We start from the raw sequence: 14,707 nt of genomic DNA on the forward strand, positions 1-14,707 counted from the left end.
ACTCTAGGTAAATAAGAAAATAACCGTATGTGGCTACTATGTCAACATTCAGAATGGTTCAGAATGTCAATAGGGATGTGTTTGGTATCCCTGCAGTTGGAATGCCGGCGGTCATGTGACCAACGCCGGAATCTTGACACCTCTCAGGAGACCAGTATCAGGACACTGACAGCCGACATTAAAAAAGTGAGTATTGGGGTGGAGGTTAGGGGGGGGTTATGGTTAGGCACTGGGGATGGTTGCCATAGCCGACCCCCTGGAGGATTACCCGTAGCCGACACCCTCGGAGTGTTGGGGGAGGGAGAGTGGTAAATGACTTACCCCCTCCAATGTCTGGATTCTCACTGGTGGGATGCTGTGGTCAGTCATGTGACCACCGGCATTCTGAACGTCAGCATTTCATACCCAACCCTGCCAACATACTGTACCCATAGTGTCGATATGTGTTGACATTCAACATGTAAGTATATCACACCCGTAAATAAGTGTGCATCATGCTTTCTCATAAGGCCATGGGTGACTGGCACACCAACCTGAAAACATGCAATGCCTATAGACACCGCCCCAATAAGCAAAAGGTGCTTTTGTAGAAATTCTTCCAGTGTGGCAATACATCCTCCCTGTAAATGAAAAAAATATCACAAGCATGAAACATCAAGATAAAGCATCAATACCAGGAATCACTGAGATTTCCAAATTAAATCTTGTTTCTTATTCCATAAAGGCACGCTAGTCCTGGCATGTCACTTAGGGCATATTTATCATTCAATATTTGCGAGATATTCCCTGAAAATAGCCATTCTTAGGGGGTGCCTGCAAATATTTAGGACCCCCAGATGTATCACGGAGGGATTGCCGCGGGTCCTCCATTTCTGAGTACAAATGCAGTCTGATTTACCATGTAAAAGAAAAATGTTCAGCGCTCCCCCTTTCTCCCCTTTTTCAGATAATGCTGATGACATATCAATTTGAAATAGAACTTTGTTATGTCATCAGCATTATCTGACATCTGGTATTAGGCTTGGTTAACTATATTTATCCATACAGCTATATAGATTTGTTTTATTCTCCATAAATTAAATTTTATTTGTATCTTAATTATTTAATTGATCAATTAAGCCTCATCAGACATCAATTCATTCTTATTTACCTTTTTTTAAAAAAACCTTTCTTTATATATACTCTGAATAAAATATTTTTTGAATTTTATTGATTGTGAATAGTATTATTTAATCGAATAGCTGATTTTATATATATATAAGTTATTAGAAAAAGGGGAGAAAGGGGGAGCGCTGAACATTTTTCTTTTACATCATATATAACTCCAGTGGGTGCCTATAATACACTCACAAATTGTTCTACAGCTGCCACCCAAACCCTATAGCCGTTTTTAGGAGTGCGCAGTACCTCACACAAACCCTTTTTACAAGTCTGATTTACCATGCTTGGTCCCAATAGATAACGCCATCTCCAGATGGCATTAGTCAATAGTAGTCTATGGGCTACAGTTTACTAATTCTTCCTTCGACCCCTGGTGATGCATGTGCTGGCTGATGACCGCATAAGGACAATGACTGGTGGGGGCCCAAACCAGTAAGCAGTGTTACAGTGTTACGGTTGGTTCTTAATCGGAGTGGGAGAAGGGACCTTCTGACGTCACTAGGGGAGGAGACACGTCACCAGGGGGAGGAGCTTCGGCCGAACAGGGTACCCGAAAAGTACCCTCGCGGGCTCGCTTTGCTCGCCACGCTTCAGGCTCGGTGGCTCGCCCCACTCTGCTTCGCTCGCCACCGGGTTACTAAAGGTAATAGTTGGTGGCGTGGATAGTAGAGGAACTATCCCGCTGGCCTAGCTCCTCCCCCTTGTGTTGTGGCTCCTCCTCCTGACGTAAAAGATCCCTTAGGCCACTTGAATCTAGCATCTACCCAGTGTTACGCTATCACACTGCTTCCAGCTCTTCATCAGGACACGCTCTTATCAGAACACGTCTCCTGGCAAGAGTAAAATGGGAAATTTGCATGAAAATATGAATTTTAATGTTGAAAATTTGCGTGAAAAATATTTATTGCAATCATATAAAAATGCAGATGGCAATAAATCTCACCTTTAGGGAAAGATTTATCAAAGTTGGAGAAAGCTAAAACACCAACTAATCAGCTACAAACTGTCATTCTTCATACACAGCCTGTAACATGGCAGATAGAAGTAGATTGGTTGGTACTTTACATCTCTCTCCAAGCTTAGAGAAATCTCTCCCCTACGTATGGACTACGCACATCAATATCAGATAAGACTTGACCATTATATTACTTTGTCCATCCTGTAATCAATGCTATTTTGCTGCACTAACCAGTGCATGGTATCCGGATTCTGGGTCAACACCACTTAGGTCGACACCCATTAGGTCGACAGTGAATATGTCAACACTAGAAATAGGTTGACATGACCATTAGGTCGTCATGAACAAGGTCGACATTCAAAATGGTTGACATGAGTTTTTCAAATAGTTTTTTTTTTTAAACTTTTTCATACTTTACGATCCACGTGGACTACGATTGGGAACGGTAACATGTGCCAAGTGCGGCGGTAGCGGAGTGAGGCACCTTGCCCGAAGCATGGCAAGCGAAGTGAGCCATGCGAGGGGACACAGTGCGCTAATTGGGGTTCCCGGTCACTTTACAAAAAAAACATGAAAAACTCATGTCAACCTTTTTTTCATGTCGACCTTGTTCATGTCGACCTAATGGCCGTGTCAACTTGGCCACTGTCGACCAATAGGTGTCGACCTGGACACTGTCGACCCTGAGTCCCATACCCCCTCGGCATACCTCTGCACTTCACAGACTGTCGACACACTTAAACCCTAGTTATTCAATGTTTGATGCTGATCAGTAGAACTGGAGAGTATTGTGGGCCAAATGCTGCAATAAGGATGGTGCCACCTGCATGCAGACTGTGAATATATATCATACATCATTTTAATCTGTTAATGCGCAAAATGGAGGCGTCAAACCTTTTGCAGGGAGAACAAGGTACAAGTCAGATGAAACTAAACTTGTTTTTGCTTAAACCTCCTTACCTCTACTTTGTATATATTAGAGGGGTGGTCCCGTATTCCGCAGTTTAAAGTCATCGTTTTACAGCAACTGTCTGGGACCTTTCGGCCACTTGCAACAGATGTATTAATATATAAACTGTAACTCCAATCTTCATAACTTTTGCTGCCACAGCACCTAAACTGAGAGATGGAGAAAGGTCAATAGTAACTGAACAGGCTATTTTTCTCTAAATCAATAAAGTTAGAAGCTGACTTGTACCAGCTCAGCAGTAGTCATGTTCAATTAATCTATAGTGCATATAACTGGTATGTAATTGAGTCAGCAGTGGCCACATGTGATTGAAAGGTGGTTGCAATTCTGTCTACAGTAGCCTTAAAATGTGAGCATTGTGAGTACCCATCTCTTGTACACAGGGCCATCTTAATGTGTAGTCACACTGGGCAGCTGCCTAGGGCCTATGATTCTAAGGGGCCTTTGAGCAGGGGCGGGATGGTGTGGTGCCACCGGAGCTTCTTGGGAGGCAGTTAGAGTATGCTGCCCCGCCACTCTGTGTGAACTACACACATTCAGAGCAGCCAGGCAGCATTCTCTACCAGCCTGCAAACCATGTATATAATAAAAAAAAAAAGCTACTTACGTCTTGTTGTAGATGATCAATGGCAAACGTTGTCTCTTCCATCCCAGCCTGAGCATAATTATTTATAATTGTATCATTAAGACTTTCTTTAAGTTCTTCACTTATCTGATAAGAAAGGAGAAATGTTAAATATTTTTCATATACTGTAGTGTGGCCAAAATTTACTGATAATAGGATTCATCCTTTATACAAAACATGAGTTATTGGGGGTCATTCCGACCCGATCTCTCGCTGCAGTTTCTCGCAGCGATCAGATCGGATCTGCGCATGCGCCGCAGTGCGCCGGCGCATGGCAGCCGTCGTTGCCTTGTGATCGCCTCTGAGACAGAGGCGGTCGCAGGGTGGGAGGGGGCTGGACGGGAGGGAGCCGCCGTTTAGGGGGCGCGGTCCGGCCAGCGCAGGCATGGCCGGACCGTTGGGGGGGCGGGCTGCGGCGGCTGCGTGACGTTACATGCAGCCGCTGCGGGCTGGGGAGCGACGAGTAGCTCCCGGCCAGCACGCTGAAGCTGCGCTGGTCGGGAGCTACTCTTGAAGTGCAAAGGCATCGCCGCTGTGCGATGCTTTTGCACTTCTGCGGGGGGTGCCGGCACTGACATGAGGGGCGGACTAGCCCTGTGCTGGGCGTCCCCCTCATGTCAGTGCGAATGATCGTAGCTGTGCTAAATTTAGCACAGCTACGATCAACTCGGAATGACCCTCATTGTACCTTACTGTACATAATCTAGTATGGAAACCTATGGAGACTGCTCTAACGAAACAATTTAGAGGGACCTTGGCAGATATCTGATATCTACTGTGAATCCCTGTTCTTACAAACTGGGGATCCATAGAGAGAATTTTTGAAAGAATTAAGGTTCGAAAAGGGTTGAGATTACCTAAAGGGTAAAAAAAAGGGGCAGACTAGATGGGCCAAGTGGTTCTTATCTGCCGTCAAATTCTATGTTTCTATAATAAGGGTGTATACAATAATGTAGAATATACAGTAATTCTATCAGTGATTTTATATCAGGGATGAATGACATGTGGCTATACAGTATGTGGCATAGTAGTGTTCCAGATTAATAGCATTCCTCATTGCTGTGTGATTTGCTGTGTGGCTCATCTGGTGTTATCTGGTAACAATATGTAAATGATCAGTAAGAGGTGATGATTTCTGACATTCCTGACATTGCTAAGTGCCAAATTGCTTTACATACAGTAAAACTGACCTGGAACTTGAACCTTGGAAATCAGCACTTCCAATCAACTTCATTTAGTCCTTACTCCTATGTATGCAAATAGGCTTCCAAGGTGGACACTTTTCAAAATAAGTTAACGTACTATGGGCCTAATTCAGGTTGGATCACAGTAAGCGATCCAACTGCAAATATTGAGAAACAGGTGCGGGTGCAGCGCCCGCAGTTCCGTGGGGGAGCGCAGAAAATGCAATAATCTCTACCTGTTAATCGTCTCTGCCTGTCAACGCTCCTTTTATAGGGAGGAGATGGAGCGTTGCGTGGGTGGTGCGGGGCGAACGGGGGATGGAGGCGGCCAAACGGGGGCGTGTCGGGGGTGTGATCACACTGGTGATGTCACATGCAGCCACCGCGATCGGGAAGATGACGGCGGGCCTCCTGTGGGCACAGCTAAGCTACGCCAGCTGGAGGCTTCATCAGTTTCTGCTAACAAGCAGAAATTGCGATGCGCTCGCAATTTCTGCTTGTTGAACTGGGGGAAGCACCAGTCAGCATGCTGGGCAGCCTTGCTCAGTGATGGGCTGCCCCAGCATGCAATCCAAAGGAATGCAAATTCTGCTATCCTTACTGAATTAGACCCAATATTGTGAGACAGAGAATGTAACCGGTAGGCCAGCTGGAAACAATAGAAGTCGTCTTCAAAAAATGGAAAGTGCGACAGAGTGTGTCACTACTACAGTACAGGATTTCACCAGCTAGCATAACAGTCATTTGTCACATTGTATTTGTGCATCCTGTCCGGAATACGGGTGGTCTTCAGGTTGCCAAATGTCGGGATCCCGGCGCACAGTATACCGGCGCCGGAATCCCGACACCCGGCATACCGACAAATATTCTCCCTCGTGATGGTCCACGACCCCCCTGGAGGGAGAATAAATAGCGTGGCGCACGTAGCGCGCCACCGTGCCCGCGGTGTGGTGAGCACAGCGAGCCCGCAAGGGGCCCATTTGCGCTCGCCACGCTGTCGGGCTCCCGGCGCCGGTATGCTGATCGCCGGGAGCCCAGCCGCCGGCATACCGTACTACAGCCCCGGAATACAACCCAGTGCAGACATGTGGAGCCGCAGGGATCAGAAGTAGATAAAAAAGCATAGAAATAAAATTGGGGAACAGATGTTCTACAGACAGAATATATGCTTAATTCAGTCCAAGCATGACTTCCTAACACTTTGGCTATGCCTGTATATAAGTTGCAACATGATCAACATGTATCTTAAGATCACATAAAAACTGTCATCCATTCCGAATGTCTTTGCGGACACACCAACAATCAGTCAACTGGAATGTAATTATATCATTTTGCCAGGACAGCTCCTCCGGTAATTTGATGTCCCAGCAAAGTCATCACTTCCATGTTTGGGACCCAGAAGATGTAATGCATCTCTCAGTGGCCACTAGGCCGTGCATGGGCAAGTGGGCAGTATCGGAGAGAGTTGTGATACAGTATGTATGTTACAATGGCAATGGCCCTCATTCCGAGTTGATCGCTCGCTAGCTGCTTTTAGCAGCAGTGCACATGCTAGGCCGCCACCCTCTGGTAGTGTATCTTAGCTTAGCAGAAGTGCGAACGAAAGGTTAGCAGAACTGCTCGTAAAAATTTTCATGCAGTTTCTGAGCAGCTCCAGACCTACTCCTACCTTGCGATCACTTCAGTCAGTTTAGTTCCTGCTTTGACGTCACAAACACGCCCTGCGTTCGGCCAGCCACTCCTCCGTTTCCTCAGGCACGCCTGCGTTTTTACCTGTCACGCCTGCGTTTTTTCGCACACTCCCTGAAAACGGCCATTTACCACCCAGAAACACCCACTTCCTGTCAATCACTCACCGATCAACACAGCGACAGAAAAGCGTCGCTCGGCCTTGTGTAAAACTGCATAGTTTTGTGTGAAAATACTTTGCGCGTGCGTACTGCGGCCCGTACGCATGTGCAGAAATGCCGCTTTTTCACCTAATCGCCTCGCTGCGACCGAAAGCACTAGCGATCAACTCGGAATGAGGGCCAATATTAGGTTACAATGTCTAAATGGCAACAAAAGAGGCCGTTCGCTATAAGGATGGGTATGGGTCGTTGGATAGACACAACTTAGGTCGACAGTGATTAGGTTGACCATGGAAGGTCGACATGCATTAGGTCGACAGGAACAATAGGTCGACAGGTCAAAAGGTCGACATGAGGTTTTTGACTGTTTTGGTGTCTTTTCTCCGTAAAGTGACGGGGAACCCAAAATAGTGCACCGTGTCCCCTCGCATGGCTCGCTTCGCTCTCAGATTACCGTTCCAATCGTAGTCCACGTGGATCGTTAAGTATGAAGAAATACAAACAATGAAAAAAAAGTATGTTGGCCTTTTCACCTGTCGACCTAGTACATGTCGACATAACGGCCATGTCGACCTAATGGCATTGTTGACCTAATGAGTGTCGACCTAATGAGTGTCAACCTAACGACCATAACCCAGAAGGACATAATCTCAGAAAAGGTAACATTTTCAGACCTTGATCAATTCGGGCAGAATGTAGTCCTCATAGAAACAACGAAACAATTTAGAGGGACGTTGGCAGATATCTGATATCTACTGTGAATCCCTGTTCTTACAAACTGGGGATCCATAGAGAGAAAAGAGGGACATACTTTACGTATATACTGTATTTCTCTTTCGCCCTATGAAATGTTGGGAAGTATTTTATTAGGTATAGTGATTCTTTTATTTTCCTCATGATCAATTCCATCATAGCAAAACAAGAATTTCTTACTGGATAATGACCTGGAGCATTTTCATTTTTATATATAATAATGCTTACTGTGTCATAGTATATGTATGCCAGAACACCAGCTGCAAGTTCTGCCGCATAGACTGAAATCAGAATTGACAGATACTGGAAGAGAAAGACACATGAAAGTAAAGGTGAAACGTTGGATACAATGAGTTTAGGATTCAGTACAGTGTGCTCAACAATCTCACTGTAGCACTCAATTGCCCCTTACCCAGGGAATGGCAGACAGAAAGAATCAGTAACACTAACCGGGAATAGCAGTAAATCGGAGTCAGGGATTATACAAGGAGAGGACAAGAGGATGGAGGGACCTGCTTGTGAGATCTTACAGTCAAGGGGAATATAGCTGGTGAGTATAAGTGGGAGGTGACCAGCGTGGGATTCCCCTGCCACAAAGACCAGAAGTTCCAGTGGGTGTGGGATAATCAACCTGTTAAAAAATAGAATACATTGTTCCGAAGAAAACATTATTTAGACTTGTTGGCGGGTTTGGGTTCAACATTGGATAAATGTATAATTTAAACAAATATTTATATTCTGGCGCTATTGTTGTTGAGAAAGTACCGGCTGCTTAGTCCAAAAGGCTGGGTTCGTAGCCTTTTTATTCTAGTTAAAAACAAGAATAAAAAACACACAAGGACAGCGCTGGTATTTTCACTTTTTAAAAGATTATTATTTTTTAATATCCCATATAAAATCTGTTCACATGGACACTGAGGAAGCCGCTGAGCTAAACATTTAAAGCGGAGAAATGCGTTTGTCTTGTTTACTGCCCTGGAGATATAGTGGATACAATTATTCACTTGGTGGCGGCCAGAGAGCTATACACGTGGGAAGGACCTGATATCGAACCTGCTACCCACGGGACGGTGGACTCCAGATAAGGCTGTTTTTGCAAGCGACAGCCGGGAGAGGTATCAATACACAGCGTGTAAAGTTTAAACATACGCATGGAGACAGTGACTCTTAATAGTTCTATGGGCTCCAGCCGTTAATGCAATATAATTGGAAATCCCACGATTAATTACCGCATTGGAGCGGAGAGACTGAGTAGTATAACTTAAACATTGGGACAGCGACTTGTGGCCAAGTGTATTTGCGTTATCACTTTTCTAGCGATTGTCCGGCTGTTAAACATGGTCACTTGCAAAATACTGGAAATGTGGCAGAAAATGTATGACACTGCAAAACAGGAGGCTCTTAAATTGTGGACAAGGAGGAAGGACAATGTGGGCTAACTGTGTGATATGCGGTATCCATGTAGCAATCAGTGTTTGGAGCGGACGTCTACGGTGGGTACTGTGACAAGGAGCGGTCTCAGCAGCTGGCTGCTCATGCTCAGAGATTATATAAAAACAGCTATGATGGAATGGCTGGATACATTGTGTATCACACTGACACCACAGCAACCTGGCGCTGTCTACTACTGGCTTTAAGTCACAGTGCACTGTTATAGTACACACATTATACTTAGGCTCTGCTTGGGGCAGATGTGACTCTAGATAAGCCTGAGAGGGTTTAGTATGAAATACCTACAATCAAAATCCCGACGGTCAAAACAGTTAACCGACTGTCAAAATCGAGACAAGGTCAAAATACCGACAAGGTCAAAATACCGACATTTAAAATGTTGACAGGTCAAAACGTCGACACAAGTCTGCATTGTTTTTTGTGTGTATGTCGATATAGGTCAACATGGACAACATGGACACCGTAAAAGTGTACTGTGCTCGCCATGCTGCGTTCGGCACACTATTATATTCCCTCTCCAGGTCCACTGGGATGGTAAAGTATGAACAAGTCGGTTTCAATGAAAAACTCATGTTGACTTATTCACCTGTCGACATTTTAATTTTTAAATGTCGGTATTTTCACCTTGCCAGCATTTTAAATGTTTGTATTTTGACCATTTCGGGATTTTGACTTTGGTGGTCATTCCGAGTTGTTCACTCGTTGCCGTTTTTCGCAACGGAGCGATTAGGTGGAAAATGCGCATGCACATGGGGGGTAATTCCAAGTTGATCGCAGCAGGATTTTTTATAGCAATTGGGCAAAACCATGTGCACTGCAGGGGAGGCAGATATAACATGTGAGAGAGAGATAGATTTGGGTGTGTTGAGTTCAATCTGCAATCTAAATTGCAGTGTAAAAATAAAGCAGCCAATATTTACCCTGCACAGAAACAAAATAACCCACCCAAATCTAACTCTCTCTGCAAATGTTATATCTGCCCCCCCCCCTGCAGTGCACATGGTTTTGCCCAACTGCTAAAAAATTTCCTGCTGCGATCAACTTGGAATTACCCCCATGGTACGCAGCGCGCATGCGTTCAGTAAGTTAACACAAAACTTTGGAGATTTGCACAAGCTCCAACGACATTTTTTCATCGCTCGAGTGATCGTAGTGTGATTGACAGGAAGTGGGTGTTTCTGGGCGAAAACTGGCCGTTTTCAGGGAGTGTGCTAAAAAACGCAGGCGTGCCAGGTAAAAACGCAGGAGTGGCTGGAGAAACAGGGGAGTGGCTGGCCGAACGCAGGGCGTGTTTGTAACGTCAAACCAGGAACTAAACGGACTGAGGTGATCGCAATCTAGGAGTAGGTCTGGAGCTACTCAGAAACTGCAAGAAATTATTTAGTAGCAGTTCTGCTAATCTTTCGTTCACTATTCTGCTAAGCTAAGATACACTCCCAGAGGACGGCGGCCTAGCGTGTGCAATGCTGCTAAAAGCAGCTAGCGAGCGAACAACTCGGAATGACCCCCTTTGTTGGGATTCTAACCATCGGTCAATGGTTGCCGGGATTTTGATTTATGGTGAATTGACCGCATCCCGTCTGAGAGGTACTGCATGGAATTACATTTCATGTTCTAATTTCTGCCTACAATGAATGAAGAGAATAATGGCCTTGAATACTATATTCTAATAAGATTGGATGTTCATTACAGATACACCAACTTTGCATAATACAACTGTTAACATATTGTATACATTATTTCCAGATGGAGTAGCACACCCCATCCATGGCACATAATTTTTACACCATTTTGCTCCCCATTGAAAGAAATGGTTTGAGAGCATCCATGCATGTACAGTATATCACGAAATAGTTTCACCTTTCATTAGCAAATAATAATGAACTGAGAGAATGGCATAAATGAATTGAAATAGGTGATGGGTAATGTGGAGAAATGCTACATTAACTCTGGGAAGGGGAATTGGAAGGACATGATGGGGATGAATTTTGCAGTAGTGTTGCAATGTTCTACTCTGACTATACCATGTGTAAGAGACCAGTGGTGGATAATGAATGCAGCATCATGTAAGGCTTGCTTCTCTCCTCTGCAGTCTACCAGATGTAAAACACTTTAGGATTATTATGTAGACTAGCTACATAATAGCACAACTAAACTTAATAGAATTGTGATTCAGGGGGAAATGTATCAAGCCTTGGAGAAGGGATGTAGTCACCATGGCGATGTTCGGGATCCCAGCAGTCATGATGCCGGTCAGAGGCGTAACTCTGGGAGGCAACGGAGTCATCTGCCACCGGGGACCTGCTCTGAAGGGGGGCACCTCTCCTCCCATTCTGTGACACCATTGAATTAAGTTAATTTATAGCTGCCGCTGTCTATTCAGTGGCCGACTTCCTCACTGGTCCCTGCACCTTACAAATCACACCTTTTTTATTATACTGTAGATACACATTTTACAAGTGTCATACCCAGGATTAGAAACCACGACCTATTACACTGGAAGCAGACACCTTACTGATGAATCTGTTTGCTCCTGTATAGGAAACATGAGAATTCTATGAAGTTACTTCTCTGGCAATTACGCAAAACTTCATATAGTTAGAATTCTCATGCTTCCTGTACAGGAGCAAATCGCTCCATCAGTAAAGCGTCTGCTGTCAGTGTAACAGGTCATGGGTTCTAATCCTGGGTATGACTTCTAAGAAATATGTGATTTAAAATAAAAGACAATGAAATGTATATATACAGTATATCATTTTATTTCTCTAACGTCCTAGAGGATGCTGGGGACTCCGAAAGGACCATGGGGATAGACGGGCTCCGCAGGAGACATGGGCACTTTAAGAAAGACTTTAGGTCTGGGTGTGCACTGGCTCCTCCCTCTATGCCCCTCCTCTAGACCTCAGTTTGGTACTGTGCCCAGAGGAGATGGGTGCACTTCAGGGAGCTCTCCTGAGCTTCCTGACAGAAAGTATATTTGTTAGTTTTTTTATTTTCAGGGAGCCTGCTGGCAACAGACTCCCTGCATCGAGGGACTGAGGGGAGAGAAGCAGACCTACTTCTGTGAGTTTCAAGGCTCTGCTTCTTAGGCTACTGGACACCATTAGCTCCAGAGGGATCAGTACGCAGGTCTCATCCTCGCCGTCCGCCCCAGAGCAGCGCTGCCGTCCCCCTCGCAGAGCCGGAAGATAGAAGCCGGGTGAGTATGAGAAGAAAAGAAGACTTCAGAGGCGGCAGAAGACTTCATGATCTTCACTGAGGTAACGCACAGCAGTAAAGCTGTGCGCAACTGCTCCCATACACCTCACACACGGCAGTCACTGTAAGGGTGCAGGGCGCAGGGGGGGCGCCCTGGGCAGCATATAGACCTCTTTTTGGCACAAATAAGTATATAAACAGCTGGGCACTGTATATATATATATAAGAGCCCCTGCCAAATTTTACTATTTTAAGCGGGACAGAAGCCCGCTGCCGAGGGGGCGGGGCTCCTCCCTCAGCACTCACCAGCGCCATTTTTCTCCACGGCACCGCTGAGAGGAAGCTCCCCGGACTCTCCCCTGCTTATACCATGGTAGAAAGAGGGTTTTAAAGAAGGGGGGGGGGGGGCACAAAATTAGGAGCATATTGTATATGTAAACAGCGCTATCTGGGTAAACATAAAATTATTGTGTTTTTTTCCCTGGGTCATATAGCGCTGGGGTGTGTGCTGGCATACTCTCTCTCTGTCTCTCCAAAGGGCCTTGTGGGGAAACTGTCTTCAGATACAGTAAGAGGTTCCCTGTGTGTGTGGTGTGTCGGTACGCGTGTGTCGACATGTCTGAGGTAGAAGGCTCACCTAGGGAGGAGGGGGAGCGTATGAATGTGAGGTCTCCGTCGGCGGTGCCGACACCTGACTGGATGGATATGTGGAATGTTTTAAGCGCTAGTGTGAACTTATTGCACAAAAGATTAGACAAAGCTGAAGCTAAGGAACAGTCAGGGAGTGAACCCACGTCTGTCCCTATGTTGCCGGGACCTTCAGGGTCTCAGAAGCGCCCACTATCCCAAATAGCAGACACTGATACCGACACGGATTCGGACTCCAGTGTCGACTACGATGATGCAAAGTTACAGCCAAAAGTGGCTAAATGTATTCGATATATGATTATTGCAATAAAAGAAGTGTTGCATATCACAGAGGAACCTCCTGTCCCTGACACGAGGGTACACATGTATAAGGGAAATAAGCCTGAGGTAACTTTTCCCTCCTCACATGAGTTGAACGAATTATGTGAAAAAGCATGGGAATCTCCAGACAAAAAACTGCAGATTCCCAAAAGGATTCTTATGGCGTATCCTCTCCCGCCAACGGACAGGATACGGTGGGAATCCTCCCCTAAGGTGGACAAAGCGTTGACACGCTTGTCAAAAAAGATAGCGCTGCCATCCCAAGATACGGCTACCCTCAAGGATCCTGCTGACCGCATGCAGGAGATTACCTTGAAATCCATTTACACACATTCTGGTACATTACTCAGACCGGCAATTGCGTCGGCTTGGGTTTGTAGCGCGGTAGCAGCATGGACAGATTCCTTATCGGCGGAGATTGAGACCCTAGATAAGGATACCATTTTATTGACCCTAGGCCATATAAAGGATGCTGTCTTATATATGAGAGATGCTCAAAGAGACATTAGTTTACTGGGTTCCAGAATAAACGCTATGTCAATCTCTGCTAGACGAGTCCTCTGGACCCGGCAGTGGACAGGTGATGCCGACTCAAAAAGACATATGGAGGTTTTACCTTACAAGGGTGAGGAATTGTTTGGGGAAGGTCTCTCGGACCTGGTCTCCACAGCTACGGCAGGTAAATCGAATTTTTTGCCTTATGTTCCCTCACAACCTAAGAAAGCGCCACATTATCAAATGCAGTCCTTTCGTTCAAATAAAAGCAAAAGAGTGTGTGGCTCGTCCTTTCTTGCTAGAGGTAAGGGCAGAGGTAAAAAGCTGCACAGCACAGCTAGTTCCCAGGAACAGAAATCCTCCCGGGCCTCTGCAAAATCCACGCATGACGCTGGGGCTCCGCTGAGGGAGTCCGCCCCAGTGGGGGCACGTCTTCGACTTTTCAGCCACATCTGGGTTCACTCACAGGTGGATCCCTGGGCAATAGAAATTGTTTCTCAGGGATACAAGCTGGAATTCGAAGAGGTGCCTCCTCGCCGGTTTTTCAAATCGGCTCTACCGACTTCTTCCCTGGAAAGGGAGAAAGTGTTAAATGCTATTCACAAATTGTGTCTTCAACAAGTGGTGGTCGAAGTTCCCCTGCTTCAGAGAGGGAAGGGATACTACTCCACCCTGTTTGTAGTTCCGAAACCGGACGGTTTGGTCAGACCCATATTGAATTTAAAATCCCTGAACCTATACTTAAAACGGTTCAAGTTCAAGATGGAATCGCTCAGAGCGGTCATCGCCAGCCTGGAAGGGGGGGATTTTATGGTATCCCTGGGCATAAAGGATGCATACCTTCATGTTCCCATATATCCACCTCATCAGGCGTACCTGAGATTTGCGGTACAGGATTGTTATTACCAATTTCAGACGTTGGCGTTTGGGCTTTCCACGGCCCCGAGGATTTTCACCAAGGTAATGGTGGAAATGATGGTGCTCCTGCGGAAGCAGGGTGTCACAATTATCCCATACTTGGACGATCTCCTCATAAAAGCAGATCACGAGAGAAGTTACTGAACAGCGTGTCACTTTCATTGAAGGTGTTAC

At 45.7% G+C, this 14,707-nt stretch overlaps 1 protein-coding gene across 1 annotated transcript in view; it reads right to left on the reverse strand.

The window, feature by feature from the left end:
• Nucleotides 1-14,707, reverse strand: part of LOC134934676 (tetraspanin-11-like) — a 159,005-nt gene that overhangs the window by 18,887 nt on the left and 125,411 nt on the right. Inside the window, exons 3-6 of the mRNA XM_063930054.1 lie at nt 7,730-7,804; nt 3,697-3,801; nt 3,080-3,238; nt 534-620 (exon numbers count right to left, since the gene is read on the reverse strand). Coding sequence (XP_063786124.1) covers nt 534-620; nt 3,080-3,238; nt 3,697-3,801; nt 7,730-7,804 — 426 coding nt within the window. The remainder of the gene's footprint in view (nt 1-533; nt 621-3,079; nt 3,239-3,696; nt 3,802-7,729; nt 7,805-14,707) is intronic.

Source organism: Pseudophryne corroboree, chromosome 6 (assembly GCF_028390025.1).
Source record: "Pseudophryne corroboree isolate aPseCor3 chromosome 6, aPseCor3.hap2, whole genome shotgun sequence".
In the NCBI taxonomy this organism is placed as follows: domain Eukaryota; kingdom Metazoa; phylum Chordata; class Amphibia; order Anura; family Myobatrachidae; genus Pseudophryne; species Pseudophryne corroboree.